Raw genomic sequence first — 13,642 nt, 5'->3', positions numbered from 1 at the left:
AGTTAATAAACGTATTTTCTTTTTGACTAAAACTTACCAGAACGTTGTTCTTCATGAACTACTATTCAAAATATCAATAATGCTGCTCAAAATATCAAAGGATATTTTGCATATCCTTATTAGTGTCAAATTTCTGCCTTTTAATAGGTAGATGTGATTTTTAGATACTGCCAAAAATTATTAGGAGGCTGATCTGATTAATGAGGCAAGGGATCAAACTAAACATTTAGGAAGGTAAGTTTCTTTCATTTTCTTCAGTGGTTCAGTAACAACTGCATTTATAGCACCATTGGTACAATATTTAACTTCCCTTAAAGTTATTACCAATAATTGAAACGTATTGAAAGAATATATTTGCTATTTCCTATTTTTTTTTTTTGTAGTACCACTTCTATGTGTTGATAACCTTTCAGGAAGAAAAAATGTGATTTTTAAAAGCAGCTACCAGAAAACAGAATTTTACATGTCTAGATCTATTTTATTTGAAATTCAACATGAGGCTGGAAACCAAACTGGTTTGTTTCATCAGTAAGTAAAAAGGGCAGAATTTGCCTTGTTAAAGTTTGACCCATATTGAAATCATCCCATACCTGTAAAGATGACCTCTTTGCTTCTTCTACAGTCACATTAGCAAAGGGTTCCCAGAAAGTATCTTTTTCTTGTTTCACACGTTCCACTTTGGCAGATTCAGTTTCATCTACAAACCCAGTCTGTCAGAGACCATGAAAAACCAAGCAAATACCAACATGTTAGCACTCTACTAGATATCAAATGGTGTTAATGTTTTGAAACGCCCAAGTAACCTGTGTAACTCCTGAGTGTTCAACCATTCTAGGCAAATTCTGTAAGTCACATGGACTAATCTATAAATCCTTAATATAATCTGGATTACATTACTCTACTTAGTGCTTCCCTACAGAAAAGTCAGAGTCATCTTTGCAGGAAAAAAATGACAGTCTGCTAACCTTTACAATATAAGCTAAGAAACTAGCAACAAGAATGTACACACACATACTTGAAATCCAGCTTAGACGTGATACAAGTAGGCCAAGTGTAGTGGCTCACGCCTATAATCCCAGGACTTTGGTGGGAAGAATGCTTGAGCCCAGAAGTTTGAGGCTACAGTGAGCTATGATCACACCACCATACTCCAGCCTGGGCAACAGAGCGAGAATCTGTCTAAAAAATAAGTGAGACCATCTGACCTTTAAAAAAAAAAATGTAAAAAATATAATGTGTATATTTGTGTATGTCATTACATGTAATATATAAAATTTACTTTCTCCTGGTATTCCAAATTTGTGGTTTAACAGTTCCATTAGTATTTCAATTAACTATTACTTCCTCATACTATTACTATATAAGTTTCAAAGTATGCATAGACATAAAAACCCTGTGATTCAGAATTTTGGTTCTAATTGGAAAAATAGCTCTTGGCTGCAACCAGAATAAAAAAGCCATGCCTAAAAATTAAAAAAAAAAAAAAAAAAAAAAAAAAAAAAAAAAAAAAAAAAAAAAAAAAAAAAAAGCCATGCCGAACATATAACCAAAATATGGTAGTAAACATTCTCGCAGGCCTAACTAATTATGTAATCAAGTATATATTTAATTATGATTAGTAGTAGCTTGGGGTTCCTCATTATTCATCTCACTGCCTGGATAATCAGTGCCACTGTACCCCAAACTACAGGCAGAGTAACTCCAAGTGTGTTTTTTGTTTGTGACAGAGTCTTGCTTGTCACCCAGGCTCGAGTGCAGTGGTGTGATCTTGGCTCACTGCAGCCTCTGCCTCCTGGATTCAAGTGATTCTCCTGGCAGCCTCCCAAGTAGCTGAGACTGCAGGCGTACGCTCCACCATGCCCAGCTAATTTTTGTATTTATAGTAGAGATGGAGTTTCACCATGTTGGCCTGGCTAGTCTTGAAGTCCAGACCTTGTAATCTACCTGCCATGGCCTCCCCAAAGTGCTGGGATTAACAGGCGTGAGCCACCGTGCCTGGCCCCAAGTTTTTTTTACTTCTAGGGCCTCAATGCTTTGTAAAAATCTGTCAGCAATCTGCTGTGCACTGAAAAGTTTAAGAAGACACTCAGGTTGGTTATAGTTACATAATTAGAAAAAAAAAGATAATAGGACAAAGAATAAAACATGAGCCATGTAAATAAAATACCTTCTCCAGAAAGGATACAACTTTGTTCTTAGTTTCTTCAGAACTGAGACATTGTGGAACTATCTCTTCATGATTTGTTCCCTATTAAAAAATTGATGAACAAGACCAATTTTAACATATTTCAACAACTTATAAAGACAAATAGATGAGTTTTATGAGCTACCTTAACCAAAAGTTCATTTTAAAACAAGTCCCAGAGGATCCTGAAAGGTGTTAAACTCATGATTCCTTCAGGGTACCTTAGGAGAATATAAAATTAACTTCTGTACAAGTTTTGTAAGCTTTAATCACTTTTGCTGAGTCATCCTAATGCATCTGGACTCCCTCATGATCATAGGCATGACTACACAGCAAATGCAACTCATCTTACAAGTTTAGGTTCATCAGCGTAAACCTTTTGACTGATAGTACAAAATGAAATGTATTGTCATTTGACCCAAAAATACTATCTGCTGGAAGACAGTGTGTCAGTAGACCTACTGTGTATGCCTATCTGGTCCTTGCTTATTCAGAGGACCTAGGAAATTCACTTCATTTCTCTAAGCCTCATTTTGAGAATGAGAAGTAGTGCAATAAATGTTTTGGGATTATTCTGGAATATTTAAACTAAAATGGTTTGAAAGTCATTGTGATAAATCAGTTTTTTAATTACCTCAGCAAACTGAGTAAATGCCTCCAAGGTATGTTGTTCTAGCAGCCAACTCCTGTCAGCTAGCAGTAAGGCAAAAATACAGGACAGGTTGGGCAGAATTCTGTCCTAAAAGAACCAAGCCTTATTATCACAGAGAAAACACACAATAGATAATAATAAAATAGCCATACATTCAGTAAGCACAGTGTTATCAAGTTTCCATAATCCTATCCCAGGGGACACATATTAAAACATGTTAGGTGATGTCACTCTTTTACTCAAATCCTTCCAGTAGCTTCCCATTTCTCTCAGAGTGAAAGCCAAAGTCCTTCAATGGTCTGCAAAGTCCTGCTACTTGTGTTAGCTATACTTGCTTCCCTGAATATAAGAGGCATGCTCCCATCTCCAAGGCTTTGCACTTCAGGTTTCTACTTGCATGTCACCTTGGTGAGGACTTCACAGACTATATCCCATTTCAAATTGGACCCCCACATTCATATTCCCTATCTTCCTTCCCTGCTTAATTTTTCTCCATAGCACTCACCACCATTTAATATACTATACATATCACCATGCTGTTATTGTCTATTGCCTCTAAACAGGCTAACAATGGGGATTTATTAGTTTGGTTCACTACTGAATTGCCAGTGATTAAAACAGCACCAGATACGGCAAAACCTCAATTATCTTTCCCGAATGGATAAATCAATCTCATCTCATAGCTTTAAATGCCTCCTATGTTCTGAAGAATTTCAGGTTCTGACCCTCACTCCTGGGAATATAGAAGGCATTACAATTTCTGCTTATAAAACATTGTTTTATTATTTCTAGGCCTGTGCATAGTCCACAGTGGTACCCAAATGAAGCAGCATTTTAGAATACATTTCATAGTAAAAAGACAGCTCAGATGCAGGTATCTTTGGATATTTTTGTCAAGAGTTGAAAAGAAGCTGTCAACATTCTATGTTTACTTCATGAAATATAACCTTAACATGATGGAGACAGATGGGATACTGTTGTTAACTTGTGAACAAATAAGAGAGCCCGTTAGAAACTGGTTAAGTTTTTGGTTAACAAAACATTTAATCAGCATGTTCTGAGACCGTCTTTCATGTGTTTGCTTTGATTATGTATGAAAGTTCTCATTAGTGAACTCTTTATAGTCTCTCCCTTGGAGGTTAAAGTGTCATCTAGAATTATTAAATTTTGACTATAGTAATAACAAAGGCATAACTCTCCATTTATGAAGCTCTCTTTGGTATAAGTTCTTTAAAATTACTGTACTGGCCTGGTAATATACATTTACTGAGGCTTTAAAATTCAGTCAATGTGTATTGCCAGGCCAGTGCAGTACAATTTTATAAATACTCCATTTGTCAACTATATATACTTTTCAACATTTTCAAAAATACTGTCTTTAAAAACAGGTTCTTTCATAGATTAAAAAATAATAATAAAAAAATAACTTGAATAAATTACCAAATTTCCTAATTATGTGTTGTTCCCTATAAGACAAATATGTTTTCTACCCTCAGGAACTGTGTATTATTAGAACCCAAATGGAATGAGAATTTAAAATGGTAGACTACAGCCACCTAATAAATTACCTGTTTACCAACATGTATTTTTCTAAAGGAAAAGTTAAAATGAGTTCTAAGTTATAAATATTTTATAATCTGTCTCAAAAATAGTTTTTTCCAACTTTCATTGTCAGTAATTGCAAAATTTCAGAAATTAAAAACCTAAAAATCCCTTAATCACTAATTTTTATACAGATTTTAATAATATAAAAACAGAGTTAAGAAATATTACCTGGATAGCTTCAGGTATAAAAAGTTTTCCTAGAGAAGACAAAAAATCCAACATTGCCAAACGAACATAGTCAGGAGGCTCTAATTTAAGTAGTGAGGTCTGCAAAGTTACCACCTATAGAGGTGAAGACCAAAGAACAGTTAAAAATATTATCAGTATTTTGTATAGACACAATTATTGCCTAGATTTGGATGGAAATGTGGGGAGGGAAAAACAAAACTAAACCCAGAAAAAACAAACACACCACAACACCTGAGCTTCACTGGTAGAATTTAAATAAGACAGTCATATGAACAAGTTAGTTATTATAGCATTATTCTTACCATACCCTCCTGCCTCCAGCCACTGTAAAAAATAAAAGTATACATGTTCCTGAAAAACTTTAAGCAAATTTTGTACAGACACACTTTATCATGCTTTGATTTACTGCACCGTGAAGATACTGCATTCTTTTTTACAAATATAAGGTGTGTGACAACTCCGCACTGAACAAGTCTACCTGTACTGTTTTTGCAACAGCATGTGCTCGCTTCATGTCTCTGTCACATATTGGTAATTCTTGCAATATTTCAACTTATTAGGATTTTTATTATGGTGATATGTGATCTTTGATGTTATTGTAATTGTTTTGGGGCACCACAAACTGTGCCCATATAAGATGGCAAATACAATAAATTGTGTGTTCTCACTGTCTATCAACAGGTAGGTCGCCAGTCTCTCCCCCTCTCCTTGGGCCTCCCTATCCCCTGAGACCCAATATTAAAATTAACCCTAAAATGGCCTGTAAGTGTTCAAATGAAAAGAATAGTCTCATCTCTCACTTCAAATTGAAAGCTAAAGATAATTCAGCTTAGTGAGTAAGGCTGTCAAAAGTCAAGAGAGGTGAAAAGCTAGGCCTCTTTTGCAAGTTAGCCAAGTCATGAATGCCAAAGAAAAGTTAAGGAAATGAAAAATGCTATTCCAATGAACACAAAGTCTTATTGTTAACATGGAAAGTTTTAGTGGTCTGGATAGATCAAACCAGCCACAATATTCCCTTAAGCCAAATCCAAAGCCAGGCCCTAACTCTCCAATTCTGTGAAAGCAGAGAGGTGAGAAAGCTGCAGAAGAAATGTTTGAAGCTACCAAAGGTTGACTTGTGACATTTAAGTGATGAAGCAATCTCCATAACATAAAAGTGCAAGGTGAAGCAGCAAGTGCTGAAGCTACAGTAAGTTATCCAGAAAACCTGGCTAAGATCATTGATGAAAGTGAATTAAACAATATATTTTCAATGTAGAGGGAATACCTTTCTATTGGAAGAAGATGCCACCTAGGATTTTCATAGCTAGAGAGGTGAAGTCAATGCCTGGCTTCAAGGGATAGGCAGATGCTCTTTGTGGAGGGTAATGCAGCTGGTGAAGCTGAAGCCAGTGTTTACTTACCATTCCAAAAATCCTAAGGCCCTTAAGAATCATGCTAAATCTCTTCTGCCTGTACTATATCAATGGAATAACAAAGCCAGGATGACAGCATACCTGTTTATATCACTATTTACTGAATATTTTTGGCCCACTATTGAGAGGCCTACTGCTCAGAAAAAAAGAATTCTTTCAAAATATTCCTGCTCATTGACAATGCACGTGCTCACCTAGGAGCTTTGAAGGAGATGTATGAGGAGATGGATATTGTTTTCAGTTATGTTAATAAAACATTCATTCTGCAGCCCATGAATCAAGGAGTAATTGTGACTTTCAAGTCTTATTGTTTAAGAAATACATTTTATAAGGCTCTAGCTGCCATAGATAGTGATTTCTCTGATGGACCTGGACAAAGTGAATTGCAAACCTTGTGGGAAGGAGTCATCATTCCAGATACCATGAAGAAACTGCATGATTCATGTGGAGGAGGTCAAAATATCAATATTAACGGGAGTTAGAAGTTGATTCCAACCCTCACTGATGACTGAGGGGTTCAAGCCTACAGTGGAGGAAGTAACTGCAGATGTGGTAAAAATAGCTAGCAAACTAGAAGTAGATCCTGAAGATGTGACTGAATTGCTGCAATCTCATGATCAAACTTGAACAGATGAGGAGCTGCTTCTCATGGATGAACAATGAAAGTGGTTTCTTGACACAGAACTACTCTTGGTATATAAGATGCTGTGAACATTGTTGAAATGAAAACAAAGAATTTAGAGTATTACATAAACTGAGCTCATAAAGCAACAGCAGGATTTGAGAAGACTGACTCTAATTTTGAAAGAAGTTTTACTCTGGGTAAAATACTATCAAATAGCATCACATGCTACAGAGTTATGTGATGAGAAGAGTCAACTGATGTGGCAGACTTCATTGTCGTATTTTAAGAAATTGCCACAGCCCCCTCAGCCTTCACCAGCCACCATCCTAACGGGTTAGCAGCCATCAACACTGAATCAAGACCCTTCATCAGCAAAAAGATAAGGCTCATATGATCATTAGCATTTTTAGCAAAGTGTTTAATTATGTACATTTTAAAATATGTAATGCTGTTGTACACTAATGACCTATAGTGTAAACATAACTTCTGTATGCACTGGGAAGACAAAAAATTCATGTGACTCACTCACTCTATTGCGGTGGTCTGGAACAGAACCTGTAATCTCTCTGTGGTATGCCTGTATTTTAAATTCTATTAAGAGAAGTTCACTATTTATAGCAAGGACTAGCAAACCTTTTCTCTAATGGGCCAAATAGTAAATATTTTAGGCTTTGCAGGCAACATGTTCTCTGTTACATATTGTTTTTTCTTTGGCACACCTTTAAGAATGCAAAAATCATGCCTAGCTCCTCAGCTGAAAACAGGAGGGCAAAATTTAGACAGGAGGCCATAATTTGCAAACCCCCAATTTAAAGAAATCTTGAAGTGAACTCTTTATAAAGAAAGCAATACCTTTTGGATAATCTACTTATTTAGAAATTTTAGAACTTTATTTGGGTTTTTTAAAGGTAGGCACATTATATCAAAATTACTGTATTTTTTCTAAAAGAATATTAGAACGTTCACAATCAGATTCAAATTGTTGCTGATTCAATGAGTTAATTATTGACTGTATTCTGATTTCTTTATAACTCAGTAAAATCCATGTTATAAATATGGTATAGTACATACTTTTTATTGCTAACTTGTTCATATACACACCATTAAAAACAGCTACTAAAAGCAAAGCTGTTACTAGTTTCATTCCTTTCTGTTCTACCACATACTTGAAGAGTGACAAGAATCAGCTCTTCCACCATCTTCATAAATAAGAAGGGTAGTTTCTCCTAACAGTTGTTTCTCTTTCCTACCTGACCCTGAGCTTAATCTAACTCTTGATTTGGGGGATCAATTCTGTCTAGTGTGGACTCATTCCAAAGCCTCTAAATCACTTCAGTTTAGCTGAAGGGCTTTCCCATTTTCTCTGTCATCTTAGAACCTCTAAAAGAAAGGCACAGCTGAGGCACCACCACAAGGATTCCCTAGACAGTGACCCAGGCTCTGCCTGTCCTAGCCATGCAAGCTGGAGGCCAAAGAGGCAATTCAGTAATGCTATTCTTTCAAAATAATTTTATTTCTTCAAAGAAACAATGAGTGCTATCTTTTAATCCATATTGGTTAGATTCCATGTTCCCGTAACTCCTAAAATGTCTTTGAACCTGCTAGGAATGCGGGGTTCAACACATGAACTATGAATCCTAACCTCAGGGGTTTTGGGGGAGGGGTAGTTAACAGTAATAACAAAAAGTATTGACTCCACAGATAAAGGCTGAATTAACAGCCCCATATACTAACAATACTGGAAGGAAGGAAGGAAGAGAAATGAGATATCCTTGATGAAGACAAATCAGTATATGACACAACAAGAGGGAGGGTTTAAAAGAACTATTTCTAGAAAGTTATTTTATGTGATACCAGTTTAACAACCTCCTTAGCAAACAAATTATCAACTTGGTCATTATTCTTACCTGAATTATCATTTTAGGATCTAGAGTTTGAATGAAAAATCCCAACAGTGTAAGTACAAGACTGAATGTCTGTTGAACATAAGGTTGATCTGCTACCTAAGAAACACAAAATAGTTTTGATGAAAAATTTTCAATCACATGAGAATTACTAAAATAATAGCAACCTTTTATTGAGCACTTATTATATATCAGGTAATATGTTCCGTGTTTTGTGTTTTTTACCTCATTCATGCCTTACAACAGCTCTCTGAGGTAAATATTATTACCTTCACTTTACTGATAAGAAAACAGGGTCAAAGAGGTTAAACAATTTGTTCACTAGGAAAAAGCAGAGCCGTGACTGAAATCCAAATTTAAGAGTAAAGGGGATCTAATTACTTGTCTGTCACTGAAAGGCTTGTTATATTCCTTAGTCATCTTAAAATTCCATTTCTCTTCTTCATAATTTTGGTTTGCATCATTATATTGTAAGCTATATCGCCAGCACAGATACCCTGAATGAATACTAAATGATTTGTAAACATCAGGGAGAGTACTTGTTGACGTCAAAACACTGCAGTAGAGCAATCTAACCATAAATAAAAAATAGTAAAATATTATCTGTAAAATCACTTCTATGATTTCCCAAAAGTATGGCTGTTGCCTTTAGCTTGCACCAACTGCCAGAGGTCAATGTTTATTTCTACTTAGTCAAATAAAACAAACAGCCTATTTATATTTTTAAACTAAGAAATAAGTTTACAACCACGTGTGGGATGCGTATCATTCTAGATTTAGATCGTCACTTGGCTTCTTGGCTTTGCTGGGAAAACGAAATACTAATCAGCCACATCCATTCACTACAACCCCTTTCCACCTTTAAGTCAGCTCACTCTCCATTGCCCAAAAGATTTTATTAAAGACCCTAGAATCACAGAAATAGGATACATTAACCCAAGACAGAACAGAAACGATAGGGGAAGAGATTAAAAAAAAAAAAAAAAAAAAAGGATAAAACCAGGTAGGAAAGTAAGTAGGTAGACTGGTGTCATATTACTATATTCTAATTTTACTTACACTATCACACTCTGAAAAAGAAAAATGCCTGAGAATACAGATACTTTAAGTTCTAATGAAGTTCTGCCAAGCACGCAAAAGAATTAGATACATTTTACTCTACACTGGAAAATTTCAAGTACCATCCTCTTTTTTTGATATTTTCTATTTTTTTTTTATAAGAAAAGGATCAGTTGCTTTCCTTACCTGTTTAATGTTTAAAAAAGCCCAAAGCTGACTCACAACTTCCATAATTGCAGTTTGTTTTTCTTTATCCAGAGCTTCACCAGCAGAATTACATATTGCAAGCAAAGCAGACAATACTGTGTTCTAAAGGGCAGAAACAGGAAAGGACTTGAGTTTAAATGCTACTCCAAAGCACCAGGAGCCCACATCTAGAGGTTCTAAGAGTTACTTTAAACTCTTCATAAAAGTTCACGTAGAATACTATTTCTAAAAGCCAAAGCCATTTTTTGAGCTATTTACTTAAGAATATATTATTAAAAATAATTTTCCTTGTGCACAGAAACAATTTGCTTTATTTTTACCATATAAAGTTCCTTTTAGGGTGAAATTTTGGTAACCCTAAGTTACCAAATGGAAGCAGAAGTGTACTTTAATAAATAGCTTTGATACAAGTGGTCAGTATAATCAAGGTAATTTATGATATACATCAACAAAAAGTTTTATTTCTTCACATTATGCACCCGGCAATATTTATAGGTTACCACATTTTTATTTTTCCTGTTCTAAAAGTTTAAATTGCTCAGCAACACTGCATTTAATAAGCAAAGATAGTACTTAAGAAGTACTAGAATTTGAAACTAAAGACAATCTTTTCTGGATTAGCTCCTACCTATGTGCAAAAATACTCAAATCTTTCTCAGATTGGCCAAGAATTAGGTTGTCTGAGGTGTGGTGGGGGTACAGGGAAGGTCTTATGAGAATGTAATAATCAGTAATAATGAATGCCTTTAATCTATTATACTTTACAACTTCTTAAGATTTACCTACTTCCTTTTACAAATAAACATGTTGTACATGCAAAAATCCTCAAAAAAATACTACCAAACCAAATTCAACAGCACATCAAAAAATTAATTCACCATGATCAAGTAGGCTCCATTCCTGGGATGCAAGGTTGGTTGAACCTATGCAAATCAGTAAGTGTGATTTACCACATAAACACAATTAAAGACAAAAACCATATTGATCATCTCAGTAGATATGGAAAAAGCTTTTGATATAATCCAACATCCTTTATTATAATAAAGGCCCTAAAGACACTAGGCATGAAAAGAACATACATCAAAATAATGAGAGCCATCTATGACAAACACAGCCAACATCATACTGAACAGGCAAAAACTGGAAGCATTTCTCTTCAGAAATGGAACAAGAGAAGGATGCCCACTCTCACCACTCCTATTCAACACAGTATTGGAAGTTCAAGCCAAAGCAATAAGGCAAGAGAAAAAAATTAAAAGCTGCATCCATATAGGAAAAGAAGAAGTCAAACTAGCTAAGATTTCAGGATATAAAATCAATGTGCAAAAATCAGTAGCATTTCTATACACCAACACCATTCAAGCTGAGAGGCCAATCAAGAACACAATCCTGTTTACAATAGACACATGCACACACCTAGGAATACATCTAACCAAGGAGGTGAAAAATCTCTACAAGGAGAACTACAAAACATTGCTAAATCGTAGATGATACAAACAAATGGAAAAACATTCCATGCTCATAGATTGGAAGAATGGCCATACTGCCCAAAGCAATCTACAGATTCAGTGCTTTTCCTACCAAACTACTGAAACTATTTTTCACAGAATTAGAAAGAACTATTTTAAAATTCATATGGAATCAAAAAAGAGCCTGAATAGCCAAAGTAATCCCAAGCAAAATGAAGGCCAGAGGCATCATATTACTTGACTTGAAACTATAAGGCTACAGTAACCAAAACAGCATGATAGTGGTACAAAAACCGACATAGATCAATGAAACAACGACAGAAAACCTACAAATGAAGCCACATACATACAGCCATGTGAGCACTGAAAAAGTCAACAAAAAGCAATGAGGAAAGGACTCCTATTCAATAAAGGGTGCTGGGATAGCTAGCTAGCCATATGCAGAAGAATGAAACTGAATAGCTACCTTTCAACATGTACAAAAATTAACATGCACTAAAGATTTAAATGTAAGACCTCAAACTTTAAGAATCCTAGAAAAACACTAGGAAACACCATTCTAGACATCAGCCTTGAGAAAGACACCAAAAGAAATAGCAACAAAAACAAAAACTGACAAGTGGGACCTAATTAAAGAGCTTCAGCACAGCAAAAGAAACTATCAACAAAGTTAACAAACACCCCATAAAATGGGAGAAAATATTCAAACTACACGTCTGACAAAGGTCTAGTATTCAGAACCTATAGGGAACTTAACTGAATGAGTAAAAAACGACCCCATTAGAAAATGGGCAAAAGACATTTCTCAAAAGAACACACACAAGGGGCCAACCAACATATGAAAAAACTATCAGAAAAATGTATATCAAAAGCACAATGAGATACTATGTCACAACAGTCAGAATGACTATTAAAAAGTCAAAAAAAAAAAAACCCCAAAAAACCAAACAGATGCTGCTGAGGCTGCAGAGAAAAGTAAACGCTTATATACTGTTGGTAGGAATATTATTTCAGCCACTGTGGAAAACAGTTTGGAGATTTCTCAAAGAACTCAGAACTACCATTCTACCCAGCAATCTCATTACTGGGTACATACTCAAAAGAAGGCAAATCGTTCTACCAAAAAGACACATGTATTCATGTTTGCTGCAGCACTACTCATAATAGCAAAGACATGGAATCAACGTAGATGTCCATCAATAGTAGGTTAAAGAACATGTGGTACTTATCTACCATGGAATAATATACAGTCATAAAAAAGAATGAAATCATGTCCTTTGCAGTAACATAGAGCAGCTAGACACCATTATCCTAAGCAAATTCACACAAGAACATAAAACCGATGGCTGAGGAAGATGGCCAAATATGAATAGCTCTGGAGTGCAGTTACCAGAGAGAGCAATGAAGAGGGTGAGTGATCACCACATTTCCAAATGAGTTTCTAATGTCCACAGACCAGGAGATTCCCAGGCCAAAAAGCACCAGCAGTTTCCAGCACAACTGTTTCGGCCGATGCCACAGGTTTCCACACAAAAACTCACACAAATTTGGGCAGCCACTTTAATTGGTGCCTGGAATGCCTGGGAGACAGAGCCCGCCATTCAACTGAAAAAGAGGGGGCTAAAAGCAGGTAACCAGGTGATCTGACTCAGTGGGTCCCACCTACACAAAGACCAGCAATCTGAAACACTCCAGATTGAGAGTTTGCAGCAAGCGCAGCTGAACCCAGGACAGTCAGCTTAGTGCGGGGAAGGGTGTCTGTCCGCCACTACCGAGGCAGTCCACCATTACTGAGGCAGTCCACCATTACTGAGGCAGTCCGCCATTACTGAGGCAGTCCGCCATTACAGAGGCAGACTGCCATTATCGAGGCAGTTCTAACTGTACCTCTGTAAACAAAACCACAAGAAAGTTTACACAGCAGCTGAGTGGAGCCCGTGGCAGCTCAGCAATGCCTCTGCTGGCAGACTATGACTAGACTACCTCCTTGCTGGGCAGGACACCTCTGAAAAAAGGCAGCAGCACATCAGGAATTTACAAATAAAGCCCCACCTGGGAAAAGAGGCAGTTACAAGTTCTGCTGCAGCACACTTAAATGTACCTGCCCAGCAGCTCTGAACAGAACAACAGAGCTCCCACCACAGCACCTGAGCTCTTAATAAGGGACAGACTTTCTCCTTGAGCAGCTCCCAGACCTACGTATATCCAAACAGACACCTCATAAAGGAGAGATCAGACTGACATCTGGCAGGTACCCTTCTGGGATGCGGATAACAGAAGGAACTGGCAGCAACCCTTACTGTTCTGTAGCCCCTGCCGGTGATCCCCAGGC

At 36.4% G+C, this 13,642-nt stretch overlaps 1 protein-coding gene across 8 annotated transcripts in view; it reads right to left on the bottom strand.

Moving 5' to 3' along the window:
* Window positions 1–13,642, bottom strand: part of CUNH1orf112 (chromosome unknown C1orf112 homolog) — a 59,663-nt gene that overhangs the window by 1,302 nt on the left and 44,719 nt on the right. For 6 of the 8 annotated variants that reach the window (XM_017534116.2, XM_017534120.2, XM_017534119.2 and 3 more), the window contains 6 exons: window positions 9,821–9,943; window positions 8,579–8,674; window positions 4,611–4,724; window positions 2,820–2,924; window positions 2,168–2,248; window positions 591–710 (listed from right to left, as the gene is read on the bottom strand). In XM_017534116.2, coding sequence (XP_017389605.1) covers window positions 591–710; window positions 2,168–2,248; window positions 2,820–2,924; window positions 4,611–4,724; window positions 8,579–8,674; window positions 9,821–9,943 — 639 coding nt within the window. The remainder of the gene's footprint in view (window positions 1–590; window positions 711–2,167; window positions 2,249–2,819; window positions 2,925–4,610; window positions 4,725–8,578; window positions 8,675–9,820; window positions 9,944–13,642) is intronic. The other 2 variants (XR_005201180.1, XM_017534117.2) reach the window with 2 other exon arrangements.

The sequence above is a fragment of the Cebus imitator genome, unplaced genomic scaffold (genome assembly GCF_001604975.1).
Source record: "Cebus imitator isolate Cc_AM_T3 unplaced genomic scaffold, Cebus_imitator-1.0 Scaffold84, whole genome shotgun sequence".
NCBI lineage: Eukaryota > Metazoa > Chordata > Mammalia > Primates > Cebidae > Cebus > Cebus imitator.
Note: the sequence above shows the minus strand (reverse complement) of the source record. Positions and strands in the feature narration are given on the sequence as shown.